The sequence below is a fragment of the Corticium candelabrum genome, chromosome 22, assembly GCF_963422355.1.
Source record: "Corticium candelabrum chromosome 22, ooCorCand1.1, whole genome shotgun sequence".
NCBI classification, from domain to species: Eukaryota; Metazoa; Porifera; class Homoscleromorpha; order Homosclerophorida; family Plakinidae; genus Corticium; species Corticium candelabrum.
Window position 1 is genome coordinate 1651392 of NC_085106.1, and position 12500 is coordinate 1663891.

At 42.3% G+C, this 12500-nt stretch overlaps 3 protein-coding genes across 4 annotated transcripts in view; 2 read left to right on the forward strand and 1 right to left on the reverse strand.

The window, feature by feature from the left end:
- The window catches only part of LOC134197279 (cilia- and flagella-associated protein 100-like), a 12142-nt gene extending 10622 nt beyond the window's left edge, over nt 1-1520 (forward strand). For both annotated transcript variants that reach the window (XM_062666565.1, XM_062666566.1), the window contains exons 18-21: nt 64-143; nt 208-304; nt 361-480; nt 1306-1520. In XM_062666565.1, the coding sequence (XP_062522549.1) occupies nt 64-143; nt 208-304; nt 361-480; nt 1306-1419 (411 nt within the window). In that variant the 3' untranslated portion in view covers nt 1420-1520. The remainder of the gene's footprint in view (nt 1-63; nt 144-207; nt 305-360; nt 481-1305) is intronic.
- A 1173-nt stretch (nt 1521-2693) lies between these two features.
- On the forward strand, nt 2694-7626 carry LOC134197121 (ras-related protein Rab-7a). The gene is made up of 5 exons (XM_062666376.1): nt 2694-2786; nt 2993-3057; nt 3158-3284; nt 4209-4427; nt 7135-7626. Exons 2-5 carry the CDS (start codon nt 3005-3007, stop codon nt 7351-7353), a joined length of 618 nt encoding a protein of 205 aa, XP_062522360.1. The 5' UTR covers nt 2694-2786; nt 2993-3004; the 3' UTR covers nt 7354-7626.
- Nucleotides 7627-7891: 265 nt separating this feature from the next.
- Nucleotides 7892-12500, reverse strand: part of LOC134196980 (fibrous sheath-interacting protein 1-like) — an 11488-nt gene continuing 6879 nt past the window's right edge. The window contains exons 10-11 of the mRNA XM_062666208.1: nt 9595-9713; nt 7892-8425 (exon numbers count right to left, since the gene is read on the reverse strand). Coding sequence (XP_062522192.1) covers nt 8048-8425; nt 9595-9713 — 497 coding nt within the window. The 3' untranslated portion in view covers nt 7892-8047. The remainder of the gene's footprint in view (nt 8426-9594; nt 9714-12500) is intronic.

Consider the following 12500-nt stretch of genomic DNA (forward strand, 5'->3'; position numbering starts at 1 on the left):
TTAATTGTTTGTCTACACGTGTGTCCATTTACCTAAATACGTGCTCACATCATTCACTACAAGGAACAAATGCTGGACGCTCTAAACAAGAAAGTAGGTGAAGTGTACAGAAACTGCATCGGTGAAAACGAAGCAAACATAATGTCAGCATCCCTTCATCATGCATCATCCACACAATCAACTCACATAGTACATGATGTCTGTTAGGACTCTACACATGCTGACAAGCATTGAGAACAGATTGGAAGAACTCTTTGAGCAGCTTGATGTCTTGCCATCTGAGAAAGTCGAGGCAGCAGAGAAGGTTGGCAGTTTGTGCTGTTTGATTTCCGGCTTTGTGTCAGCTCCGTGTGGCTGTAGGCAAAAGAGAAGGAGAGAAGACATCACGCAATGGAATTGAAGAAGGAAGAGGAGAGACTGATGAGTGAGGAACGAGCGAGAAGAGCCTTGGCACGAGCAAGAGCAGAACCAAAGAAAAAGGTGTGACGTATTGCATGTTGGTGTGTGTGTGTGTGTGCGTGTGCGCGCTTGAATGTGTCTGTTGGTCTGTTCATCTGTCTTTCTGTCTGTCAGTCTGTTTGTCTGTCTATTGGTTTGTCTGTCTGTTTGTCTGTCTATTTGTTTGTCTGTCTGTTTGTTTGTCTATTTGTTTGTCTGTCTGTTAAATCTTTATATTTCATGGACATGAACTATTAAAGCTATAGACACGAAAGTCCGTTATATATCAATTAGACCCACAGTTTGCCTGTCTGTCTGTCTGTTTGTCTGTCTGTCTGTTTGTCTGTCTGTTTGTCTGTCTGTCAATGGTATTATATTTTCATAAATCAGAACTATTACAGGCTAAATCAAATTAAGCAAAGCACGTTTGTCTGTCTGTCTGTCTGTCTGTCTGTCTATTTGTCTGTCTGTTTGTCTGTCTATTTGTTTGTCTGTCAGTTTGCCTGTATGTCTGTCTGTTTGTCTGTCTATTTGTTTGTCTGTCAGTTTGCCTGTATGTCTGTCTGTTTGTCTGTCTATTTGTTCGTCTGTCAGTTTGCCTGTATGTCTATCTGTTTGTCTGTCTGTCTATTTGTTTGTCTGTCTGTCTGTCTGTCTGTCTGTCTGTCTGTCTGTCTATTTGTCTGTTTGTCTTTCTGTCTGTCTATTTGCCTGTCTGTTTGTCTGTCTATTTGTCTGTCTGTCTGTCTGTCTGTCTGTCTGTGTGTCTGTTTGTTTGTCTGTCTATTTGTCTGTTTGTTTATTTGTCTTTCTATTTGTCTGTCTGTCTTTTGTCTGTCTATCTCACTTTAATTTTAATCTCTATAGACTGGTAAAAAATTGATGGTCCGTTCAGAACCTCCTCAGGCAAAGAAACGAGAGCAGTCAATGTCGGAAGCAATGGACAAGGAACAAGAAGAGATGCAATACTACTTTTCATAGCCACACCATCCACACCAATAGTCAATATTTACATAGAATTTTAAAAATAAAGGTAATAGAGTGCAATAGGATATTATATTTGGAGTTGATGCCTATGCGCGAGCGCGCACACACACACACACACACACACACACACACACACACACACGCACACACACACACACACACACACACGCACACACACCACGCACACACACACACACACACCACGCACACACACACGCACACACACACACACCACGCACACACACCACACACCACACACACACACACACACACACACACACACACACCACGCACACACACACCACACACGCACACACACCACACACCACACACACACCACACACACACACACACCACGCACACACACACCACACACGCACACACACACACACACACACCACACACACACACACACACACACACACACACACACACACACACACAATTCAGCTATGAGCCTATAAGAAAAGGGACTTTGTAAAAGTCACGAGACTTGGCGAGTAGCGTACTCTAAACGTATAGGACTAAACCGATTTCCGGTCTGGGGGACTATGTGGCTGGCTGGCTGGCTGGCTGGCTGGCTGGCTATGTCTGTCACGCCACAGGAATGTTCCACGCCTCCTTAGTGTGGCCCAATCACGAAGCATTAATTCCTTTATGTCGTACGTGGCAATCAGAGATAATAGGCGAACAGCCAATCGTACGCGCGAAACTTCCTTGAGAGAGTTTTCTCACCAGAACAGTGTAATTCATGTTTGCGATTGCTAAGACCTGTCGGACATAAACAACAGAACTCACCTGTCTGCAACTGCTGACCCAAAATCGATCGCTTTCTTGGTTTCACGACGTTTATACGGGAATCTAGCATTACGTAACCAGTAGAGATTTTATGCCCCGTATACGGTAACTCTACTTGCGACTACTACGGACTTTGCAGTCACGCGAAACGACAATGGCGATGTAGGATATTAACTACATGTTACAAGTAGCACGTCTAGAAAGAAAATAGCGCGTATATTCGTAATTCTTCGCGACAAATACTTTTCCTACCGTACGTGGCCCGATGTTCAGGACTTTGAAGGCGCATAGCTGTAGAAGCGACGGTGTAAACACAGCTTCAATTACTAGTTAATTAATTAATTAAATATATATAACTTTCCCGGAAGTGTAGCACTTATCAGTGCTTTGCATTCTTTAGGCGTGACTAGGAAACCAAAAACCATCCTGACATCATAACTTTACTCACGTGACTGCATGACATGCGCAATTCCTATGACGTCAGAGTCACGTGCTGAATCATTCGTAGCAATTGAGACACGCTGTCAAGCGGTTCATCCTCGGAAGACAACCAAACAGGCAAAGTAAGCATCAAATATCATCGCCGCCCTAAATTTCGCGCAACTCATCAACCCACTCTGTCCGTTTCCTCCCCCACGAGGCCGAAAATGCGCCGTTTTCTCGCATTTCCGCGTGCGCAGAAACTCTCCTCGCGTAGATCGTGTTCATACACAGTAGTCCAATACAATTCGATGTCCTACTTCTGTCAGAGTGTTTGTATTTCGTCTAGAAAGCGAGATCAATGGCGTCTAGGAAGAAGGTACTACTGAAAGTCATCATTCTCGGCGATAGCGGGTAGGCGTGTGTGTAAAAATGTCATTTCGTTGCGATTTTGAGTTGCTTGTGTGTGGGGTGGGCCCCCTTTGTGACGTAATTTTTTGGCCTTGTGTTGTAGTGTCGGAAAGACGTCACTTATGAATCAGTACGTCAACAAGAAGTTTAGTAATCAGTACAAGGCTACGATTGGAGCCGATTTTTTGACGAAGGAGGTGATGGTTGATGACAGATTGGTGACTATGCAGGTTAGCATCCGGGCTTGTGTGACGTCCGGTTTCGGTGTTCAATGTTGGTGTGCAACAAATTGTGTTATCGTCCAAGCCAGTTGTTGTGCGCATCTTAGTTTTATGTATGCACGCATGCGTTGTATGTGTTTGTCTGTCTGTTTATGTGTGTGTTTGTTTGTCCGTCTGTCCATGTGTGTGTGTGTGTGTGTGTGTGTGTGTGTGTGTGTGTGTGTGTTTGTCTGTCTGTCTGTCTGTCTGTCCATATTTGTGCTTGACTGTCTGTCTGTCTGTCCACGTGTGTGTTTGTTTGTCTGTCTGTCCATGTGTGTGTGTTTTTGTCTGTCCATGTGTGTGTGTTTTTGTCTGTCTGTCTGTCTGTCCATATGTGTGCTTGACTGTCTGTTCGTCTGTCCATGTGTGTGTTTGTCTGTCTGTCCATGTGTGTGTGTGTTTTTGTCTGTCTGTTTGTCTGTCCATGTGTGTGTTTGTCTGTCTGTCTGTCTGTCCATATGTGTGCTTGACTGTCTGTCTGTCTGTCCATGTGTGTGTTTGTCTGTCTGTCCGTCTCTTCATGTGTGTTTGTTTGTCTGTTTGTCTGTCCGTGTGTGTGTGTGTATGTGTGTTTCTCTGTCTGTCTGTCTGTCTGTTCATGTGTGTGTTTGTCTGTATATCTGTTTGTCTGTTCATGTGTGTGTTTGTTTGTCTGTTTGTCTGTCCATGTGTGTGTTTGTTTTTCTGTCTGTCTGTCTGTCTGTCTGTCCATGTGTGTGTTGTGTCTGTCTGTCCATGTGTGTGTTTGCCTTTCTGTTTGTCTGTCTGTCTATGTGTGTGTTTGTCTGTCTGTCTGTCTGTGTGTCCATGTGTGTGTTTGTCTCTGTCTGTCTGTCTGTCTGTCTATGTGTGTGTTTGTTTGTCTGTCTGTCCATGTGTGTGTGCTTGTAGATATGGGATACAGCTGGTCAGGAACGTTTCCAGAGTTTGGGTGTGGCATTCTATCGCGGTGCCGATTGCTGTGTCCTCGTTTTTGATGTCACCAACCCAAATTCATTCAAGAACCTGGACAGCTGGAGAGACGAGTTTCTCATTCAAGCGAGTCCACGAGATCCAGAGAACTTCCCATTTGTCACACTCGGCAATAAAGTTGACTTAGAAAACAGATCAGTAAGCATTGTGTGTGTGTGTGTGTGTGTGTGTGTGTGTGTGTGTGTGTGTGTGTCTCTGTGTGTCTGTCTGTCTGTCTGTGTCTGTGTGTGTGTCTCTGTGCAGAGCTGGAAATAACGTTCGGCAATTGGCTGTTTGCCGGACAAAATTTGTATTTAGCCGTCAAATTAGCCGGACGTCTTTCATGCAAGGCGCGGCGCTACTTGGCGTTTACCTTCATCACAATGGTCAGGTTCTGCCACGTCTTCTGTTTATAGTGGGCAGGGCTTAGTGAGCTGGTGCTGCGTACTTAACTCATTAAGCAGATATGACTTCATAAAAACAATGCTGCTAATTGAGGAAGTAGCCAATTAGCAAGGTCACTAAACTGTCCACTGCGGTGGTATGTTATCAGGTGTTGTATCATGTCACGTGGTTTTTGACAACCCTGATTAGTCGATACAGCTGGTACAAATCGTTTGTATGCTGGTATGTGCTGATACTCTACTGCTGTCAAGGGAAACGCCTACTGTACCCTTGCTATGATCAACAGCACCACACAGCTGGTTTCAGTTAGTAACACTCAGATGACTTGATATGCCTCTAATGAGCTGCTAAACGGTAAATACACTTAGACTGCATCTAATTAGTTACAGAACAGTTACTGACAAACAAGTAAGAAGTAGGGCGAATCTGAACTCCAGTAGAAAGCAATAGTCAAGTGGAGGGTTTGCACTTTAGTGCCGTTCATATTTATGGTTAATTAATGAATGAAGGTTAAGTAAGAATGAAGAAAAATAGTTGTAGCCCAACACACCTTGTCACAAGGGGGACAAATCAGAGCGGACAAATCTGATTTGTCCCCTTAATTTAGCCGGATAACTGGCCAGTACTAGTTCCAGCACTGCTGTGTGTCTGTGTCTGTGTGTCTCTGCGTGTGTGTTTGTGTGTCTGTGTCTGTGTCTGTGTGTGTGTGAAGAGCGGAATATAAGGAATCTCTTTTGTCCGGACAAACAGGTTTGGCAAAGCCACGCCCATTCTATCAAATTTCAAGCCAGCAAACAACACTTTCTTTCTATTATTTGACATATATACAAAGCATGACAATAACCAGAACAACTTTGAGACAACATACCTGCAAAGCAATCTTTTATTGCATTACTATAAAGTGAAAAAGTTATGGAACCTCAAAAGATAAACGTGAAAGTGCACTATAATTATGTGAGACAATAGCAGAACATTAACAGGGAAACCTAGCACAACCATGTGCAAAATTGTATTCAGTCAGACCTTCCGGAAAACTGTTTGTAGACGCGGTCTTAGAGGATTATGCCACACGTCCCAGTCATCTAAACTAAAGCTGCTAGTGCTATCATCTTGGGTCAACTCTCCAGTTTCTTTGCACTGTATTTCTATCTGAAACCTTGATTAGGACAGCAGTTGGTCTTGCATTGTTCCCACCACAGCATGTAAGTCTTGAAGTGACGGTTCATGGTATCCTTCCGTAAGGTCAGACAGTGTGGTGTTGCTCATGCTGGTGCGCCGGTCTGTCTTGATCAGTTTCAGCGACAAAAACATCCTTTCAAGATGTGTGGTAGTTACGGGAGACTAATACTATGTCTGGACAGGTGTGAACTATGTACCACACACACTCATAGCACACCTTGCTGATGTGCAGATATTTTCTAGCATAACGGACTACCTCCTCAACAGGAAGAGCAAGAATATTAACTCCTTTGCTTTCTAATGGTTTGGCAAAACGAACAGCAAGAGTTTCTACAGCTTCTCTAACCTCTGCATCACCATCAACGTTTTCGTCTTCGCTATCTTGCTCAGATGTTTGAATGTTAGGTTTTCTTTGCCATGTTTGGGTGTCAAGAAAGGCAATTATATGACAAAGAAGTTTTGGTGTCACACCAACCTAGTCGCTCCTTCATTTTATTATCAAGGCATACTAAATCGTTATTCACCTTTTCTGCATTTACTTAGTGTGCTGACAGAATAGTTTGCCAAAGGGGCTCCTTGAAAGAAACTGTTTAGGATCTTTCCAGAAGGACTGGAATTTTCAAAGAAACAGCAGTCACTGCTTTGGCTTCAACAAGTTTGACAATGACAAGAAAGAAAACATTCACAAATCAGGATGTTTGATTACCGTCGTGGGGACGATGTTTCTACCAATTCATGTCTTCATATTTGGTGCTGTGCTACACGCTTTCTCTGATACTGCACATAGTCTGACTTATGAGTGTCCGGATCATGCCATTTGGGTGTGACCATTTCAGTAACCAATGTCCGGACAACACAATATATGGCCCGACATAGACTTGTTTTGACCAGACAATGTCAGGTGTCCGGGCATTATATTCCCCTGTGTGTGTCTGTGTCTGTGTCTGTGTCTGTGTCTGTGTGTGTACGTGTGTGTGTGTGTCTGTGTACGTGTGTGTGTGTCTGTGTACATGTGTGTGTGTGTGTGTGTGTGTGTGTGTGTGTGTGTGTGTGTGTGTGTGTGTGTGTGTGTGTGTGTGTGTGTGTGTGTGTGTCACTGTGTATGGCTATTACACAATACATTCTGATAGCATCAATATCTAATACATATTGCCAATATATCATAACATAATTTATTAACACTAACATAACACACAACAACACTAACCACAACACTTAACACACACATAACAACCCACTCTATATCATCATACCAACTCACTACCACATGTCTTCCCTCCAGGTGTCTGCAAGGCGAGCCGAGCAATGGTGCCACAGTAAGAACGACATCCCATACTTCGAAACGAGTGCCAAAGAGGCCATCAACGTCGAGCAAGCATTCCAAACCATTGCCAAGAACGCGCTCATGCAAGAGACCGAAGTCGAGCTATATAACGAGTTTCCAGATCAAATCCAGCTGAACGATCAGGGTAAGCAGCAGTCGGGCGGCTGTGCATGCTGAACGATGGAAACGGGGAAAATGGACGAAGCAGACTGATGTGGGGACACCCAATCGTTCTATCGTTCTGTTTCGGCATAAATTAATTTATCCCCACGTGTTACATTAGTAGGGACTTATGTGTTGTTGCTATGAGTGACTGGTGTGGTTAGCTACTGTAGGTCATCTTGTTTGTTGTAATTCACTCTCTTGATTCGTACGTTTGGGTAGAAAGTTGTATGCGTGTTCAATATGTGTGTATACAGAGTAGGAATGAATGTCGTTTGCAAACAGCGAGCCCAGTCACGTGATTGATTTCTTTAAGTATGCTTAACCTCGCGCGCAAGAATGAGTCTGGGATTCGAGGCTAACCCGCGCGCGTTAGCTGAGGTAAATGGTCTGTCGTATGTAAACAATTTTGTTACAAATTGGTGTCGGCAGAGCAAAGCATCACAGCACCAGTCAGTTAATACTGCTAAAATGACGGATTCAACTCGTTCGTGATTTGGTCTGCGCAGCCGGGACATTGAAAATAAACTAAAGTACCCGGATATAGCTACTCGATACCTTCTTTGATTATTTATTGTTAATTAATAGAAGCTACACTATCTACATGTACATGTGTATACATATATACATTTCTTTCAAACTTGCTGCAAGATTAATGATGCCACATTCAACATCCGGGATATTTGAAAATATACTTCCATCGACTTCACTAATCCAAGTCTTCGACAGACACATCGTCAGCGCGTGTCTCCTGGATGACGTTGTCTGACACTGCTTCCACCTCTTTGCTCATACATCCAACTTCAGCCAATTTAATGAATTCCTGCACTTCCGGTGGCATCTCACTGTTGATTCGTTCCGCAATTTGTGCGAGCATTTCCTGCTCGTGTTGCATTTCCTGCTCGTGTTGCGTCTCTGTCGTAACAGTGAGATGTCCCGTTGTATCATCTGTCTTGTTGTTGTGATAGTTTGCATCAGTTGGGGTGAGTGACGAGGTTATGTTAGTGGCCATGGTTAGTTCTTGCTGTTCGGTAAGGCATTGCTTGATTAGTGCCTGTAGCTGGTCCTCGTGTATAGGTTGAGGTACCTAGATAAAAATGTATTGTAATGATGTTCAGCCTACACAAACAGATATAGAAACAGACAGACAGACAGACAGATGAACAGATAGACACACACACACACACACACACACACACACACACACACACACACACACACACACACACACACACACACACACACACACACACACAGACAGACAGACAAACATGCAGCTAGACACACAGACAGACAGACAAGCAGACAGACAGACAAACAGACAGGCAGACAAAGAAGATTGTTTCAAGAGACAGCCACATAAACATAAATAGTTGTAGGTAGAACCAAGCCCTATTGGCTTGGGTAGTATTTAGTTGCTTTGCTTAGATGGTGTATAATAGTTCAATGTTTGAAAATATATGTATTGACAGACAGACAGACAGACAGACAGACAGACAGACAGACAGACCGACAGACATGCAAACATGGAGGTGGGACTGTGTGGCAACACGATGAAATTGTAAATGCATGGAGCACTTGTCTATATGAATTAAAGATTCATCACGAGAAAGAACCTTGACATTGTTACTCTGGAAATGAGAATAGACCAGACATAGTTGTGTATGACTCTGGGTGTAGCTATGACCTTGATGTAGCTATGGCTCATCCCCTCAGCCAAGACACTTTAAAGCAGGCAGCTTTAGCGGAAGGTTATGCTGCAGCAAGAAGGGAGGAAAGGAAGATGATCAAATACAAAAAACAACAACTTGCTGGCAATAAATGAAGTCTCAATTTCACTCCTCTGGTATTTGAACATTTTGGAACTTGGGGATCAGAAACTAGCCAGAAGATCAAGAGACATTGAAGGCTATACAAATGAAGCTGACTTTAGAGGTTTTTGGAGGAAAAAATTCTCAATAATCTTACAACGATGTAACACTAAAGTCATCCTCACAAGCTGACTCATGTCTTACATGGAGAAGTAGATGAGAACATACACAATAGAGACTATCAAAGTAGCTTGCATTAAACTACAGCTGAACTCAGTAGATTGCTTGTATTTAGTGTTAGAAATGTAACGTAGAGTTTGTGTTTCAATAAATGAAATTGACAGACAGACAGACAGACAGACAGACAGACAGACTAATGATGACAAGTAGACAAACAAGCAGACAGACAAGTGAACAGAAAGATGATTGTGTAACAGCACGGCACCATTGTTTCTTCACACTCTCGGGAAGCTTTGATGTTCTCCAGCTGTTCATCAATGTCTCTGAGCCGCATTTCTAGTTCGCAACTTTTATGGTCTTCGTTCCAAATCTTGTCTCTCAACTCTACAATAGACAGAATGATAGTTAGAGACATAACCAAAAATCCAAAACAGACAAACAGACAGACAGACAGACAGACAGACAGACAGACAGACAGATTATTTTATTGTTACAGATCCTCTACTTGTACACATCCTAAACTTCTATGATAAACCAGTCCTTCACAGCGAAATGCTTTAAAACATTAGTGGACTTGGATCTGCACATTAAAGTCAAAAAGCTTGTCCATGTCATTCTTTGTTTCTGAAACTTTTGACAACTCTTTGAGGATTACCTTTGCGTTGCATCTTTGAAGAATCAAAGAGAACCGTTTCCTCCAAAAAGTTGTGAATTGTTCTGCACTACAAAAGGGGTCTTCCTCGGTCAGTGCACTTTCCAGCCATTCAATTTTTCAATTTTTTTTTAGTTTGGTTAAACATTGAAAAGTACATCATGCATTTCAATTTTTGGACCAATTTTAACTAAAAATTAAAAATTACAAAATTGAAAATTTAGTTACTACATATAACAAAATTGCAAATGCAAATTGAAATGACAGCTGCCAAGTATATTCTATTAGTCTTCAGCAACAGCACCTAGACGTGATAAAGCAATTTGATTGTTGGCACTGTCTTCTTCAAGGTGTACACTTTAGGTGACAATTGACAGACAAATGGCTCAAACAGCTATCACTTACCGCTGATGAAATAGCAGTTAATAACTATGCAGTAACTATCTATATGATTCTGTAACTAGCTAGGGAAGCAAATTCTTGTTTAGTTGATGTGGCGTAATTCGTCGACTAAAGACTTTCGCTGGAGGGATTGGTTGTAACAGACTTGCGGGTGTATACAAAGCAATTAGGGTTGTGGCACAAGTGTACATAGTAGCAAGCTATCAAAAGATAATAATTAGCACATGATGAACATGGAGAGAGTTTCTGTTGAATAAATCGAGTGCCTTGTCCTTGTTGATTGATTAATTGTTACACCTATGGTCAGATCCACCATTTTCTTCAGCAACAATACCTGTACCCTATCCAGGAGATGATGAGTGCTGAGTTATACAGTTCAATTATCACTGTTGTGCACTTATTGTGTGTCAGTAATTTGTGCTAAAACAAGCTAATCGGCTTAGCGCCTAATTAAAGCAAGTGCAGGTGAACTGTGCTATGCTTAACTAAGTTTAACCTGTGCCACATTTCTAATCCCTTTAATGCAAGTTCAGGTGCACCTTTTCTATACCTGCAAGTGTGTTCTAAACTGAATCCCTCTACTAGCGCAAGTGTGTACAATCAACAAATTAGAGACGCCACATCAGCTGAGCAAAAAAATTTGCTTCCCTATAGAATCCTAGATCATTACTGCTAACCCTATTTATCAGTCAGTTACTTGGGATTGTCACCTAGAGTGTACACCTTGAAGGAAACAGTGCCAACAATCAAATTGCTTTATCACGTCTAAGTACTGTCACTGAAGACTAGATAGAATATACTTGGCCGGAAAGTGCAGCTGTCATTTCAGTTTTATATTTTTGATTTTCTTATATGTAGTAACTCAATTTTCAATTTTGTAATTTTTAATTTTTGGATAAAAATTGGTCCAAAAATTAAAATGCACGATGTACTTTCTAATTTTTAACACAATCGCATACATTTGCCCATTCAGTGAATGGCGGAGGCAATTCCAGTCTTAGATGAGACGCAATGGAAAACTCGTTTGCTTTAAGTGCATGTTTACCAGAAGACGGTATTACCTCTAGCCATGATCCTGCGCTTTTTCCCTGTAAAGATTGTAACCTTGCTGCATCTCTATCAAAGGGGACATGGGCGAGCAGGTCACCAACTTCACTGCTGGCAATCTTGGTGCACAGGCGATACTGTAACTTTTGTGGGTATGAAATGAAATCTTCAATGGACTGATTTTCCTCTGATTCATTGTCGACTGATTTTGGCAAAGGTGGTAGTAACTGAAACGCTGACGTTAGAGTAGAGCCAGTTGATTCTGGAACTGATTCAGACTCTTTCAGATAGTTGATCAGGTCAGACATTGATGAGAAACGACCAGGCAACTTGTTTATAGTCTGACACCATGAAGATAAGTAAGTTGCATGAAAAATTTGTCTGACCTGTGTTGCACCGAATCCTCCAAACCTGATCTTAAGGGCTGCTTGTTTCCATGCAGTGTCACTGAGGTGACTAAAGCCAATAATGCCCATCAAGGTTCTCTTGGTCAACTCATCACGAATGATTCCAGCTTCTTCCAGATCACAAGAGAACACTTGGCTAGCCAAGTAGTTCAGCCTAGGGACATGACAGCGATGGAGAATAAGCATAGAACTTTGCCGATTGTTTAATTTCAACATTTCACAACACAGTCTATCTCCAGCCTTGGCAATGTCAACACAATGGGCACAAACAAAGTCCGCTTTTCCAACTGGTGTTCCCAAAATGATCATGCCATCATGAGATACCGGAGTAGGAAAGTCACCAGTATGACCAGAAGGGCACTACAGCTCGCACTTTTTGTCACAGATTTTTAAATCCACTGAAGACAGAGATGTTTTTAGGTCATCTAAAACATCTTGAAGACTTTGGGTCGGTCCAACTGCATAAATGTCATCCAAATACGCTAGAATGGTAACACTGTCATGTCTTTCCACTACCTGACATAAGATTGGATGAATGGTCGCTGAATAAAGGGCCGGCCCCAATGGATCTCCTTGGTGGACACCCTGACTTGATGTAAGCAATTCAACTCTCCCTTCAGTTACATAGATCAGTGTACTAGGCTCTCCATACATCTGTCTAAC

Coding starts and splice junctions, on each gene's coding strand:
- LOC134197121 (XM_062666376.1), top strand. CDS start 3,005: ATGGCGTCTAGGAAGAAGGTACTACTGAAAGTCATCATTCTCGGCGAT. Junction 3,285..4,208: donor ACAGATTGGTGACTATGCAG/GTTAGCATCCGG, acceptor GTGTGCTTGTAG/ATATGGGATACAGCTGGTCA. Junction 4,428..7,134: donor TTGACTTAGAAAACAGATCA/GTAAGCATTGTG, acceptor TCTTCCCTCCAG/GTGTCTGCAAGGCGAGCCGA.